Source organism: Hypanus sabinus, chromosome 14, assembly GCF_030144855.1.
Source record: "Hypanus sabinus isolate sHypSab1 chromosome 14, sHypSab1.hap1, whole genome shotgun sequence".
In the NCBI taxonomy this organism is placed as follows: Eukaryota; Metazoa; Chordata; class Chondrichthyes; order Myliobatiformes; family Dasyatidae; genus Hypanus; species Hypanus sabinus.
The window spans coordinates 62661201-62675194 of NC_082719.1; the positions used below are offsets into that span (position 1 = coordinate 62661201).

General features: G+C 36.9%; 1 protein-coding gene across 4 annotated transcripts in view; it reads right to left on the bottom strand.

Annotated features, from left to right (window-relative positions):
- Nucleotides 1-13994, bottom strand: part of trappc13 (trafficking protein particle complex subunit 13) — an 80532-nt gene that overhangs the window by 16892 nt on the left and 49646 nt on the right. For 2 of the 4 annotated variants that reach the window (XM_059989315.1, XM_059989314.1), the window contains exons 9-11: nt 8422-8439; nt 4582-4715; nt 1322-1520 (exon numbers count right to left, since the gene is read on the bottom strand). In XM_059989315.1, the coding sequence (XP_059845298.1) occupies nt 1322-1520; nt 4582-4715; nt 8422-8439 (351 nt within the window). The remainder of the gene's footprint in view (nt 1-1321; nt 1521-4581; nt 4716-8421; nt 8440-13994) is intronic. The other 2 variants (XM_059989318.1, XM_059989317.1) reach the window with 1 other exon arrangement.

Genomic DNA, 13994 nt, shown 5'->3' on the forward strand with positions numbered 1-13994 from the left:
ATAATGGCAGATGGAATTCAATGCAGACAAGTGCAAGGTATAGCATTTTGGTAGGACCAATTGTCTTGCACAGTGATTAATAGACCACTGAGGAAAGCTGGAGAACAAAGGGATCTGGGAAACAGGCCTATAATTCATTGAAAGTGGCATCACAAGTTGTTACAGTCGTAAAGAAAGCTTTTGGCACATTGGCCTTCATAAGTCAAAGTATTGAGTAGAGGAGGTGGGATGCTATGTTGAAGTTGCATAAAATGTTGTTAAAGCCTAACTTGGAGTATTGTATGCAGTTTTGGTCACCTATCTACAAGAAAGATGTAAATAAGGTTGAAAGGCTATAGAGAAAATTTAAAGGATGTTGCCGGGACTGGAGGACTTGAGGTATATGGAAGGATTTAATAGGTTAGGACTTCATTCCTTGGAATGTAGATAGTTAAGGAGAGATTTAATAACAGTATACAAAATTATGAGGGGTATAGACAGGATAATTGTAAGCAGGCTTTTTCCACTGAGGTTTGGTGGAACTACAACTAGAGGTCATGGGTTAAAGGTGAAAGGTGAAAAGTTTAAGGGGATCATGAGGGGAAACTTCTTCTCTCAGAGGGTCACGAGAGTGTGGAATGATCTACCAGCACAAGTGGTGTAAGCTGGATTTCAATGTTGAAGAGAAGTTTGGAAAGGTACATGGATGTTAGGGGTATGGATGTCTATGGTCCTGGTCCAGGTCGATGGGAGTAAGTTTAAATGGGTTGACATGGTCTACTTGGGCCAAAGGGCCTGTTCCTGTGCTGTACTTTACTATGTCTCCAAGGAATATTCCAGTCTTAAAGATTTCTGACACACTCTGTGTAGACAAAAATTACATTTAATGCCGCCTAAGTATAGCTAAGTTCTGGTAAGGGCAAAAAACCTGAGATTACTCTCATGACCCTGGCATAAAATCGAAACATGGACAGATTCAGAGAAATCTGACAGTTCCAAAGCTGCAAAGTTCAACACTGTTCAAGGCTACTCATTTTTAAAAAAAATCAATGTGCAAACAACTTACCTTCTTCAGGAGACAGAATGAAAGAAGTCAACTTTAAAATAAATGTAATACAGACATTTTACAATAAAATCACTTCATTACTAAACGAGTATGATTAAACTTTTAATTTGCCTTTCTTGAAAAGCTCTATCATTCAATAAAATTTAATTGTTCCAGTGATTATCCCACTGTTGAATATGAAACTTGAGGACATACGAGTAGGATAGAACCTTATTCCATTAAAAGCTTTAACAAGTACAATATGGAGGTACCTACATTGAGCAAACATTTACTAACCATTCTTTGCAACTGACTTGTTTGTAACCGTCCTCTTTCCCCCAAGTTTGTTTTCCAGACTATGTCCAATTTTCCAATAACTGTGACTCCCTTGATGACCCCAGCTTTCTCTGAAAATTCAGGTTTAGGTTTGAGACAGTACAGATATTGCCTTGTGTCCATAGGTTGCAAGTAGGTCATTTTCCCAAACGTGGAAAATCTGTAAAGACAATAAATACTCAACTGCACAAAAAATATTCACTTACTTGGATAGAGAAGTTGAAATTATATTAAATTCTAAGACATAGAAATGCATCTTTCTCTTTAACGAGGCAATGCCAATGTTTATACAACACTTCCCAAATTATTTTGTCTTGCTCTTTAAGTATGTGCTTCTTTTCCTTTCTCCCTGCTTTAAAGGTAAAGCAGGTAATCTTTGGGCATTATTTAAGATATAAAAATATATTAAACAGCATCTCAAAACACAGCATGAATTATTTAATTTGAAATGTTGTTTAAAACATTTTAACAGTTTGACATTCGCATTCGTTAAGCATAATATTTCAAGACTTTTCCAAGTATCAAGCTGGCATAAACTTGTTCCAGTGTATTTCAGAAATTTTAGCTAAAATCTTTTTCTTGAACTGAAAAAATTCCTATAAACGAAGAGATGAAACCCTTTTATTGTTTCACATATTTTATTAAAATCACACTAGAATTAAGTTGTGAATACTGGCACCCAAATTCTAAGCTTGTTTTAATTGATTAAAAATACAGTCTATATGTAGAATAGAGTTAAGTTGTATGTATAACTACAATTAAATCTGGTTAATATTTTAACCAATTTTTCCTGAAAGTGTTGGACCACTTGAGAGTTACAATCTACTTTTCAGAGATTAGTGGTATTTATTCAATCTTTAAAGTGCACCTACAAAAACCAAGACTATCTTCAGCCAATATCTAAAGGTATATTCCTTGGATGGCCATCAAAAATGGAAATCAAGGTTGACTCCATCCTTCCAATATTGGAGTAGGAGAACTATTTATTTGAATTGGCTGGTGGCACTTAGCAGAAGTGTTCTTCTACTATTGCCACCAGCCAACTCAAAGTAAATAGTCAGAATAAATTTTAATACTTCCTAGTCTAATTAAGTCTCCTACCCCATCAGACCATTTCAGGGTTTTTAATTTGCAGTTTCTTCCCAGCTTGGATAGCTGGGACAGCAGGCCTGAAAATGAAAGAAAATATCTTCATGATTTGTCTATAATTTGATATACCCAGCCAAATGATGTGTACAAATTCTGACAAAAGTTGTACAGCAGCGAGGTTATAGACTGAGGTTTCCCAGTGACATTTTATACCTGCCTGTAATAGACAGCTGGTGAAAAATGGCTAGAAAAAGCAGGCCCAGCACACGATGATGCTAAAATATACAATATCAGGGTGCAACAGAATAGAATGTTCTCTGCTTCAGTTTGAATTACACTGGCTCTTCTCTTTCCATTTATTGGGTTTCAAGGTTATTAATTTTAGCTTACCCCAGAAATTTTTAAAACAAGTTTCAAGGATGTTTGTGTGCTGTACTAAGCTGCAAACTATTTCCAGACCTAGCAGGGCAATGTAGTGCACATTACCAGAGCACACCATTATCATGTAGGATGAATACTAGAGAAAAGAAAACAGCAACTTTCAGGAAGAGGCGTAATAGCCGATTGATGAACCTATAGAATGTGCTAACCAAAAAATACCAATATCAAATGATTCCATGTTAAACAAAGTTTTCACCAATGATACTGAGAAAAAACCTTTGGATACTAGAACCAACTTTCCACACAAAACAGGTGGCAACAACATAGGAAAAAATGTGGACTGTATTACTGCATTTGTCTGGAATGGTTTCTGCACTGTTGGAAATAAATGAGCCAGATCTTTAAACACGCAACCTACTACCGACCTTACCATCAAAAGAAAACATCCAACTAGATTAAAGCAATTCAGTGTCATAAGTCAAATTGAATCCAAGCATCTGTGCTCTCCAAGAACAAAAATAGTCTTGAAGAATCTGAATTATTTTTTCTTATTGCAGTTTTCAGGTGGGTATTCAGAAAATGAATATTCAATCACAATGTGGTGGAGAAGATTCAAAGGTCAATGGATAAACCATACAGCCACTTGCAACCAAATGGAATCAAGATGAAATCATGTAGACTTAGAACTGCATCTAGCTAAATCACTTCCCCTTTGATACCTGCACCTACTAAGTAAAATTGTAAGAGAATTGGAAATTGATACAATTTGCTTGAACATCACAGAATGTCCCGAACTATTATACCATAATCAGAGCTACTTGATACAGTTACACAATTCTATCTAATCTACCAGTAGAGAAAGGCATGATTACACTACATTCTGGTGTACCCAACTAACCAAGCAAAAGGCCATCTCAAACTAATAAATTTCCCTTGTCAATGAAAGATGCAAACATACAGCACAATGTTAAATATTCAAACTGCACAGTGCATAACCACTGATGAAAAATACACCATTGTTTTATCAACTTGTTTAAATTTGCTGTAATTTGAGAAATTAAACATTTCTTAAAAATAAAGTAGCCTCTTGTAACACTTTCAAGACAAATATAAGTTGGACATAAACCTCTTTCACTTATAATATATAAACAAACTAACAGCATTGATTACCTAATTATCCAAAATGATTTTTTTAAACTTTTTTGTGAATAAACAAGGTATAGGGAATATAATTAAAAAGAGGCCAACAGGATGAGCACATACACGTGCAGTGATATGATCTGAACAACTTGCACGAAAAAAGATGTTTTAATTAATTTCAAAACAATTTTAATGAAACATTAAAGCACTATATATTACATTTACAAACATCTTCAATTCTTTTTCTGCCATCTCTTTCCTAAACTTGCCAGCTCTGAAGATTATTTTGGAAAGAAAAAATCATGTAACATCAGATTTGATACTATGTGTTTCACTGAGTAGCATTCAATTCAGGCAAATTCTAGAACCTTTACCAGATGAAGATCCAACATTTCATTCTGGTTGAAAACACAATTCATGCATATTAGCTTCCATTTAACAGGACAGAAAAGGTGTGGAAATTTAGTGTTTTCGGAGAAGGAAAAAGTCACGCAAAGATGGAATAGGGAAGTTGATTTGATTTTTCTCTACAAAATGCAATCTATGAAATACATATGCCATGGTGAATTATACTGTAGCACTGATTCAAACGTGACTTTAAAGTTTCTTACCCATTCTCTCCTGTATTGACTGTGTTCAGTTCAGTTACATTATACATCATGGATGGTTCAAGTGAAACTTTTTCCATGTACATTGGGGTAGTTGTAATATTTTGTATCTGGGCTTCCAAAAAGACTTCATCTGTCTACAGGGGTGAGAGGAGGCATTGGAGAAGGGTAGGTTGAGGGGTGAAAATAAGTAAGAAAGAAAACCTTCTTAATAAAATTATACCAGTTCCTGTGAATTAAATATTAGTTCATGCCTTGGAATAACAGGGAAGGTAATTAATAAAGGAAAGCAGAAGCATAATTTATACCTTACTTCAACATTAGCTTATTAATTTAGTTACAGCAATGGATTTGTGATAAATGCACATTTATTTTCTACAGTACAACAGTTGAGTATAAACATTAGTTAAGTCATCGATGAGTATTTAGAAAACAACATTACTTTCCCCTCTGACAATACACCAAAATCTTAAACAAAAACAAATGATTAAAAATGGTAGCTTCAGTAGAGTATATGAGACATTCCTAAAAATGCAACTTATAAATTAACTTAAATATTAAAGTTCTTTAAGATTTAATAAAGTACAAGGGTATTTAAATGATTATGCTATTAATGAGCATTCGTTACCTAAAATACTCCTGAATACCCTGTTTAAAACTGAGCAGCAATTCAGAATTTTTTACTATTAGATATGCAATGTGTCAGTAGAAACATGTTCAAGTTTGCATTCAAGGTTCGATATGGTTAACAAATAAAAATAGCTGATGCACAGAGTAATTATAATACAGGTCAGATGTATTCCTATTGTTAAAAAGCCTTGATAATTGGTATATATTTCTAGCTCTGCATTCACTAAGATAATTAGCAGCCATAGAGCAGAATCACTCTCACCATAACCGATTTAATTAAACAACAATTGTCTGCAGCCAATAAAATTAGTATGAATACAGTGAGGAGCAAAATTATGAAGTAATTTATTGTTTGTCCTTTCTCCAATTGGCACATGCCATTAATTAAAAACAAAAGGAAGCCTAAAAAGAATACAGGTTTCTGAAATTTAAGTGGAATAATCATACTATTTATCACATTCTATACCCATTTCCACAGAACAGCGTTTTGCATTGCTTAAATGTGGGTCTGGATAACATATAACTAGTATTGTTTTTCATCAGCATTCAACTATGTATATAACCATGCCCTAAAGGAATAAGTTTTTAAAATCTGCTTTAGGGTGTATGTATGAAGTGAGTTTGCAAACTCTCAGCACATACATTTACAATACAAAACGACAAAAACTGGCATGATTCACTTTGAATTATCAGTGTCAGCAAAAGAATACCTTTGCTGTCAAAAAAAATATATACACATGGACAACAAGAACCACTCTGTGGTTAGGATTATTCATATTAGGACAGAATAAAGAATGTTTATGTAATAGTTAGACCTATAAAGTTTTATTCAAAGTTAACATAAACATTAATGTGTTGAACAGTTTTCTGCAGTTTTACAGCAAGTTTAATCAAGTATGAACGAATTACTTCAATATTTGATAATAACAAGATTTTGATTACAAATGTAATTTACTCCACAGATGCAATTGCTTTTTAAAATCAGCTAGAGAGCAGCTCTTATTGATCTAATTGATCTGAAACATTAAAGTTTCAAGCCGTCACAGTTTTATTAAACTTCCTCAAAAATAAAATTGCAGAGAAATTCTCACCGTTGACAGCATCTGCTGGTAGGTTCCAACGAGTTATGAAAAGTGGCAAATCATCATTAGAATTTCAATATTAGCTATGTTCTATTTTAGATCTGCCCTACAAACTTTTTAAACTTTAAAATCATCAAAAACACTTTCACCTGCTCACATCTCAAAACCATCATCAATATTAAGGAATTATTAAAATACCATCTTTGACAAAACATGTTCCCACAAATCCATTGCTCAAACCCCCTTGATTCAATTAATTTTGTGTGCCATTTAGCAGAAATTTTATGCAAGCTTGGATGATGAGATTAGTGATATAATGGAAAAGCATAAGTTTGTTATAATTCAGTCTCATTACAAAATTATTTTTGAATTTTCCGTCAAATCTTTACTGAAATAAAATTGCAGATTATTCAGAAAAATTGGATTCTTAAAAATTAACAAATTTTGTAGTTATTTATTTTGTGGTCATAATTTCATGGAATATCTAACTGAATTTAAAAATAATTTAAATTGGACCAATGCTTCTCCATTACAATGTCTTGAAAAAGTATTCAGCCCCTACACCTATTTTCACATTTCACTGTCTCATTTTAAAAAATTTTAAATATAACAAAGTAGGATTTTTGAACTAATCTACAAAATATTGTGCACCATGTCAAATCAAAAGAAAAATTCTAAAATCCGTCAACAATTTACTTAAATTAAAAACCAAAATAGTGAGGCTGAAAAAGTATTCATCCCCTTTGTAATTACTATGCTAACTTTCCTCAGGTGCAATAATATATATTCCTTTCCAACTCACCCAAATTGATGATGCAGAAAATTGAAGAATCACATGAATAACTACTCTCTATCTCTCTGTGTAACATCCAGCAGTATGGTAGATTTTCAATAGACCAAACCAAAATGAAGACAAAAGAGCATTCAAGACAAGTATAGGAAATGATAATAATGGAAGCAGAGATCTGGGGAAGGGTACAAGGTCACCTTAAAGGCAGTGAACATACCTTGGAACTCAGTGAAGTCTGTCGTAAAAAAAATACAACCAACGCCCCACTGCCTAGGGTCAGGCTGCCCCTCTAAACTTAGTCGACAAAGAATGGCACTTGTAAGAGAAACTACTGTGATACCAAGAGTCACTGAATAAGCTGCAGAGTCAGTGACCGAACTGGAGTTGAAGTCTATGGCTCCACAATCTCTAGGACCTTGCACAAAAAGGATATTTATGGAAGAGTGGCAAGGAAGAAATCCTGGCTAAAAAGAGAGCAGATACTTGCCCATAAAGACTTTGCAAAGCATCACTTAGAAGGTACTGTAAAGATGTGGAAGGGCTTGTGGTCAATGAGACTAAAGTGGAACTTCTTGGCTAAGCAATATGTGTGGCATAAATCTAATACTGCACATCAGCCAGGTAACACAATTCCTACTGTAATGTATGGTGGAGGTAACATCACGCTATGGGTGACACTTTTCAGCAGCAGGGACTGGAAATCTGGTCAGGATTGATGAGAAGATGAATGTTGCTAAATAAAGAGAGATCCAGGATAAAAACCTGCTAGCCTCTACCAGAACAACCATGGAGTGGGTTCAAATGAAGAAACTTGATGTCCTTGAGTTCACTATAATCCAATCCAACATCTCTGGCAAAACCTCAAGATTGCTGACCACCGCTGCTCCCCAACTAAACTGGCACAGCTTGAGCAAGTTTGCTAGGAGGAATGGGCAAATCTCGTTCCATCATGTTGTGCAAAGCTCATAGAGACTGATCCAAAAAGATAACTGGTTGTAATAGCTCTGAGAGATGGTTCAACTAAGTATTCAGCAAAAGGGGATGAATATTTTTGTACTACTGACATTCAGTTTTTGAATTCTTAGTATTTCATGCTTTACAATTTTCTTTCTTTTGGGCCCTACTGTGAAAAAAGGAGCAAGTGATTCACAAACAAAAATTCTCAGTTAAATTGATCAAAATCCCTGGTTGTAATACTCACTTATGTGAACAATGGGTTGGGAACTGAATACTTTTTCAAGGTACTGTATTTTTCGACAAATTTAGCTAATGTTAATTAAAGCAATTGTGATTATATTGCGATTAAATCAATGTGCAAAGTAGCAATAAATAAAAAATTACCACAGAACTGAGGTCACTCTAATAGGGGAAAAATTAAAAAGCAAACATTAGAGAAATAAGGGTTAAATGTTAAAAAGAACAACTACTTTACCCAAAGATTTATGAAAAGCCTGTTTATTTTCTTTATTGTATTTCCAAGATGCTATCAACAGTATGGAAGAAAGACGAAGTAAAGTGCCCACAAAAAAGGAGGCAAAATAAAACAAACGTACATTAAAGAGGCCAGCATTTTCAGAATACCCAATCTGAAGAACACGTTAAAGAGGACATGAAGCCAACTGAAAGTTTGTTTTGGTTAAAAACTGAAATAAAATCTAGAATTTGTTCAGTAAAACTTAGATACCCTCGGAGTGAAATAAAAAGTTGGAAGAATATTTTCTATTCTCCAAGGAGCAAAGTTTTAATGAATCATATCTTTCTGCCGGAATGAAACAAGGAAAAATATTTTGCACACACATGCTACCATGTAAGCATTACTACATTTCACAACATTCAGTTCCAATTGCATTTAAATTGTTACTGAAATTCTTTGCACATGAACTTTTGAACAAAACAGTACTACATTGCAGAGGAACTGTGCATTTGGGTCTGACATTCATGAGAAATTTCCCAGAGTGGAAATCCACACCTCTTAATACCCTTGCCCAACAAAAATCTATCTCCTAATTCAAAAAATTTTAAGTAGCCCAACATCTGCAGACCATCAAGAGGACAAATTCCAAATTTTCATAACCCCTTGTGTAAAAATATAGCTTGGTAATTTTATTCCAGATTGATTCTTGTTTTGGATGTCCTAACAAGAGGAAAGATAAAACTTTATCTACTCTCTGGACTCCTTTGTATCATTTTTAATACCTGCATGATGTCAGTCCTCAAACTTCTAACTTCATGGGAACACAAGCAAGTTTATAACAATGCAAACTTGTGCCAAGTGAGATTTTACCACTATTGTTAGTATAATCTTAAGATGGCAACAAGAATGAGACAGTTCAGCTGGTTCATGGTGCTGCAACAACAACCTCGCACTCAGTGTCAGCAAAATTAAGGAGAGGATTTTGGACTTCCAGAAGGGAAAGTTAGGAGAACACACACACTGAGGAGTCTCTGGATCTTTTCATCTCCAAATGCAAACAAAACACTGACTCGATTAACTCCAGCTCTCCTCTCACAACTTCGAACCTTACCCACTCCAAACGCACTGGCCTTCACTCTCTCCGCACTAATCCCAACCTCATCTTCAAACTCGCAGACAAAGGGGGTGCTGTTGTAGTGTGGCAGACTGACCTCTGCTTTGCTCAGACCAGGTGGCAACTCTCAGATACCTCCTCTTACTTACCCCTTGAAAACGACCCCACTCAGGACCATCAGAAAATTGTCCCCTACACCATCACCAAAATTATCAACTCTGAAAACTTGCCATCCACAGCCCCAATTTTATAGTTCCCTTACCCCACACTGCACACTTCTACCGTTTACCCAAGATTCACAAATCTAACTGTCCAGGTAGGATCACTGTTTCCGCCTGGTCCTGCTCCAATGAACTTGCATACACACAACTTGATTCCATTTTATCTCTCTTGGTTCAGTCCTATCCTACTTATATCCACAACATTCACATGTTCTTGATCTCCTCAACAACTTTCAAGTCCCTGGCCCTGATTACCTCATTTTTATCATGAATGTTCAGTCCCTATATACTTCCATCCCCCATTAAGAAGGCCTTAAAACCCTCTACCTCTTCCTTAACAACAGACCTGACCTGTTCCCCTCCACAACCACTCTCCTCCCTCTGGCAGAACTGCTCCTCACCCTCAACAATTTCTCTCTCATCTCTTCCCACTTTTTTCAAACCCAAGGTGTAAACATGGGCACATGCATGGATCCCATCTATGCCTGCACTTTCATTGGCTACATGAAACTGTCCACGTTTCAAGCCTTCCCTAGTAATGCTCAACTCTTGCTGTGTTACACTGACGATTGCATTGGTGCTGCTTCATGCACCCATGCTGAGCTCATCAATTTCAATAACTTTGCCTCTAACTTCCTCCCTGCCTTTAAATTCACTTGGTCCATTTCTGACACATCTCTCCCCTTTCTCGATCTCTCTGTCTCCATCTCTGCAGGCAAACTCTACTGATATCTTTCATAAATTCACCAATTCCCACGGCTATCTTGACTATACCTCTTACAATCCTCTCTCCTATAAAAATGCAATTCCTTTTTCTCAGTTTCTTTGTCTCCACCATATCTGTTCCCAGGATGAGGCTTCCCTTTCCAGGACATCAGAGGTATCCTCTTTCCTCAAAGAACAAGGTTTCCCTGCTTCCACTGTTGATGCTGTCGTCACCCACATCTCCTGCATTTCCCAGACGTCTGCGCTCACCCCATCTCCCCGTCACCTCAACAGGGGTAGAGCTCCTCCTGTCCTCACTTACTACCCGATGAACCTCTTCATCCAACACAGCACTCTCCGTAATTTCTGTCATCTTCAACGGGACAATACCACCAAAGACATATTTAGCTCCCTCCCCCCTACTCCCTCTATCTATTTGTCCCTCCCCACTAATCTACCTGAAAGTGGCCAAAGTGCTAAACCTGCCTATTCACATTCTCCTCCTCCTCTTTTCAGTGCCCCAAACTATCACTTCAGGTGAGGCAGTGGTACTTTACATGCAAATCTGTTGGGAGTTGACTACTGTATCCAGTGCTCCCAGCGTGGTGAGACCCGACATAGATTGGGGGAACGCTTTGTTGAGCCCCTCAGCTCCATCCAGAAAAAACAGAATTTCCTGGTGGCCAACAATTTCAATTCCCATCTTCATTCCCTTTTTTCTGCCACAATGAAGCCACTCTCATGTTGGAGGAGCAACACCTCATATTGTCTAGGTAGCCTCCAAACTCATGGCATGAACATCAATTTCTCCAACTTTTTTTAATTTTCCCCTTCCTCTGTCCACCCTCTGGCCTCTTACATCCTCCTTACATACCAATCAGCTCCTCCTAGTGGCCCTCCTCCCTCCCTTTCTCTCCACTCCTTTCAGATATTTGATATCAGAATCCAGCCCTTTGCCTTTTCTACTTATCATGTCCCAGCTTTTTACTTCATTCCCCTCCACCACCTACCTGGCTTCATCCATTACCTAGCTTGTCCTCTCGCTCTGCTCCTCACCTCCTTATTCTGGCTTCTTCCCTCTTCCTTTCCAGCCCTGAAGGATCTGGACCCAAAATGTTGACTGTTTATTTATTTCTGTAGATACCGCTTGTGCTGTTGTGTTTATGCCCTAAAACCTTGATGCAATCATGAAGAAGGTACGCCAATGGCTCTACTCTATTAGAAGCTTGAGCAGAAATGGTATGTCACCAAAGATTCTTGCAAATTTCTATAGATGAATGGTATAGAGCATTCTGACTAGTTACATCACAGCTTGGTATGAAGCCTCCAAAACACAAGATCACAAGGGGCTGCATGGGGTTATAGAGCACCAGTTTCATCATAACACATAGAACAACCATGATATCTTGAAGAGATGATGCCTCAAGAAAGCAGCATCCATCAACCTGGGACATGCTCTCTGTCAGGGAAGCAATACAAGAGCCTTAAAACCCACATTCAATGCTTTAAGAACAGCTTACACCATAAGACATAGGAGCAGAATTACGCCATTTGGTTGATTTAGTATCCCTCTCAACCCCATTCTCCTGCCTTCTTCCCAAAACCTTTGATACCTTTACTAAACAAGGCCCATCAACCTCCACTTTAAATAAATACAATGACAATGAATTCCATAGATTCACCAACCTCTGCCTAGAGAAATTCTTCCTCATCTCTATTCTAAAAGGATGTCCTTGTATTCTGAGGCTATGCCCGCTGGTCCTATACTCTCCTGCTGTTGGAAGCATCCTCACCACATCCATTCTACCTGGGCCTTTTAATACTCAGTAGGTTTCAATGAGACTCCCCTTCATTGTTCTGAACTCCAGCGAGTACAGGCCCTGAAACATCAAATGTTCCATATATGTTAACCCTTTCATTCCCATGATCATTCTTGTAAACTTCCTCTGGACCCTCTCCAACGCCACAACACCATTTCTTAAACATGGGATCTGGACTTGGATATGCCTACTATCTGGATTTGCTGCCTGCTATGCCCATCTGTAGACACTCACCTTATCACAATGTGAAAGCCCATTAGTCAGGACCCTTGCAATTTCCCCCAAGAAACAATGAGAAGACTAGCTTTCCTTGTCACGTGTACATTGAAACATACAGTGAAATACATTGTTTGCTTCAAATCAAATCAGTGATGATTGTGCTGGGCAACCTGCAAGTGTTGCAACATAGCTGGTGTCAACAAAGTATGCCTACAACTTACTATCCCTAACCTCGTCTTTGGAATGTAAAAGGAAATTGGTCAAGGGAAAACACACACACACACCGTACGAGCAGTGGCAGGAATTGAACCCTTATCAGTGATTGAATCCACCTTTGGCAGTGTACTACAAGGCCACGTGTTCTGATCATCCTGACAGCCTTCAAGTGCTTGCTGCTGTCATGGCTTTTGAACTGTTACTAAATGTATTTGTTAGAATTTTTTTAAAAAAACACTATTTAACTGAGAAAATTTTTGAAATCTGAAACATACATATCTGAAAATATACACTAAAAGTAGCAGTTTTTGATTATTTGATAGCCAATGCTAAAAGTAAAATAACTCAGACACAGAGTAGCACAAACTGGTACAGCAGGTACAATCTGCTGCTCCTGGGGCTAGGTTCAATCCTCATCTCCAAACGATGTCTTCAAACGACGTTTGCATGTCCTCCCTGCACCAACAGGAAATTCACCCAGGTGCACTCGTTTTCCCTACAATGTCATCAGATCCATGAACTATGACCACTATCTTGTTATTCATATTTTGCACTATTTGAAATTGATAGGAATTATATGTCTTTGCGCTGCCACAAAGCAACAAATTTCACATTATACAAGACAGTGATAATAAACCCAATTCTGATTCATAATCTTCAGGCTCTAAAATATGGCCAGTTAAACAAGCAGGAACAATTTGTACATAGTAAGCTACCATGAAAAGTAATGCATTAATTGACAGATAATCAGTTCTAGTGACATAAATGAAGATTTAAATTAACATGCTGATCATCCAGATAAATTTGCAACATATGCTTTCTCTAGTTTGACAGTGATTGTTCCCAAACTATCTGCATTACATATTAAACTTCACAGATGACTTCATTTTGAAGTCTAATTTGTATTCCTTTAGATTCTCTTGATTAGATTGTATCCAAGCATTACTTTAGTGATGAGCGTATGATTACACAAAATCACTATAGCCGCTCACCATTATTAAAATGTTCTCTTTGTCTTACACTGATTCGAAGTGGATAACTTTACTTCTCTACAGTTATTAATCTTCGCTACACTGATGAAATTAAACAAAAGAGAAAAATTAATTTAAAAACCCATCTCCATACATCTGATGCTTGCTGATGCATGAGAAAAGTAGAAGCCCTTGAGCTGTGAATCACTTGTTTTCAATTCTAGAATTAAAGAA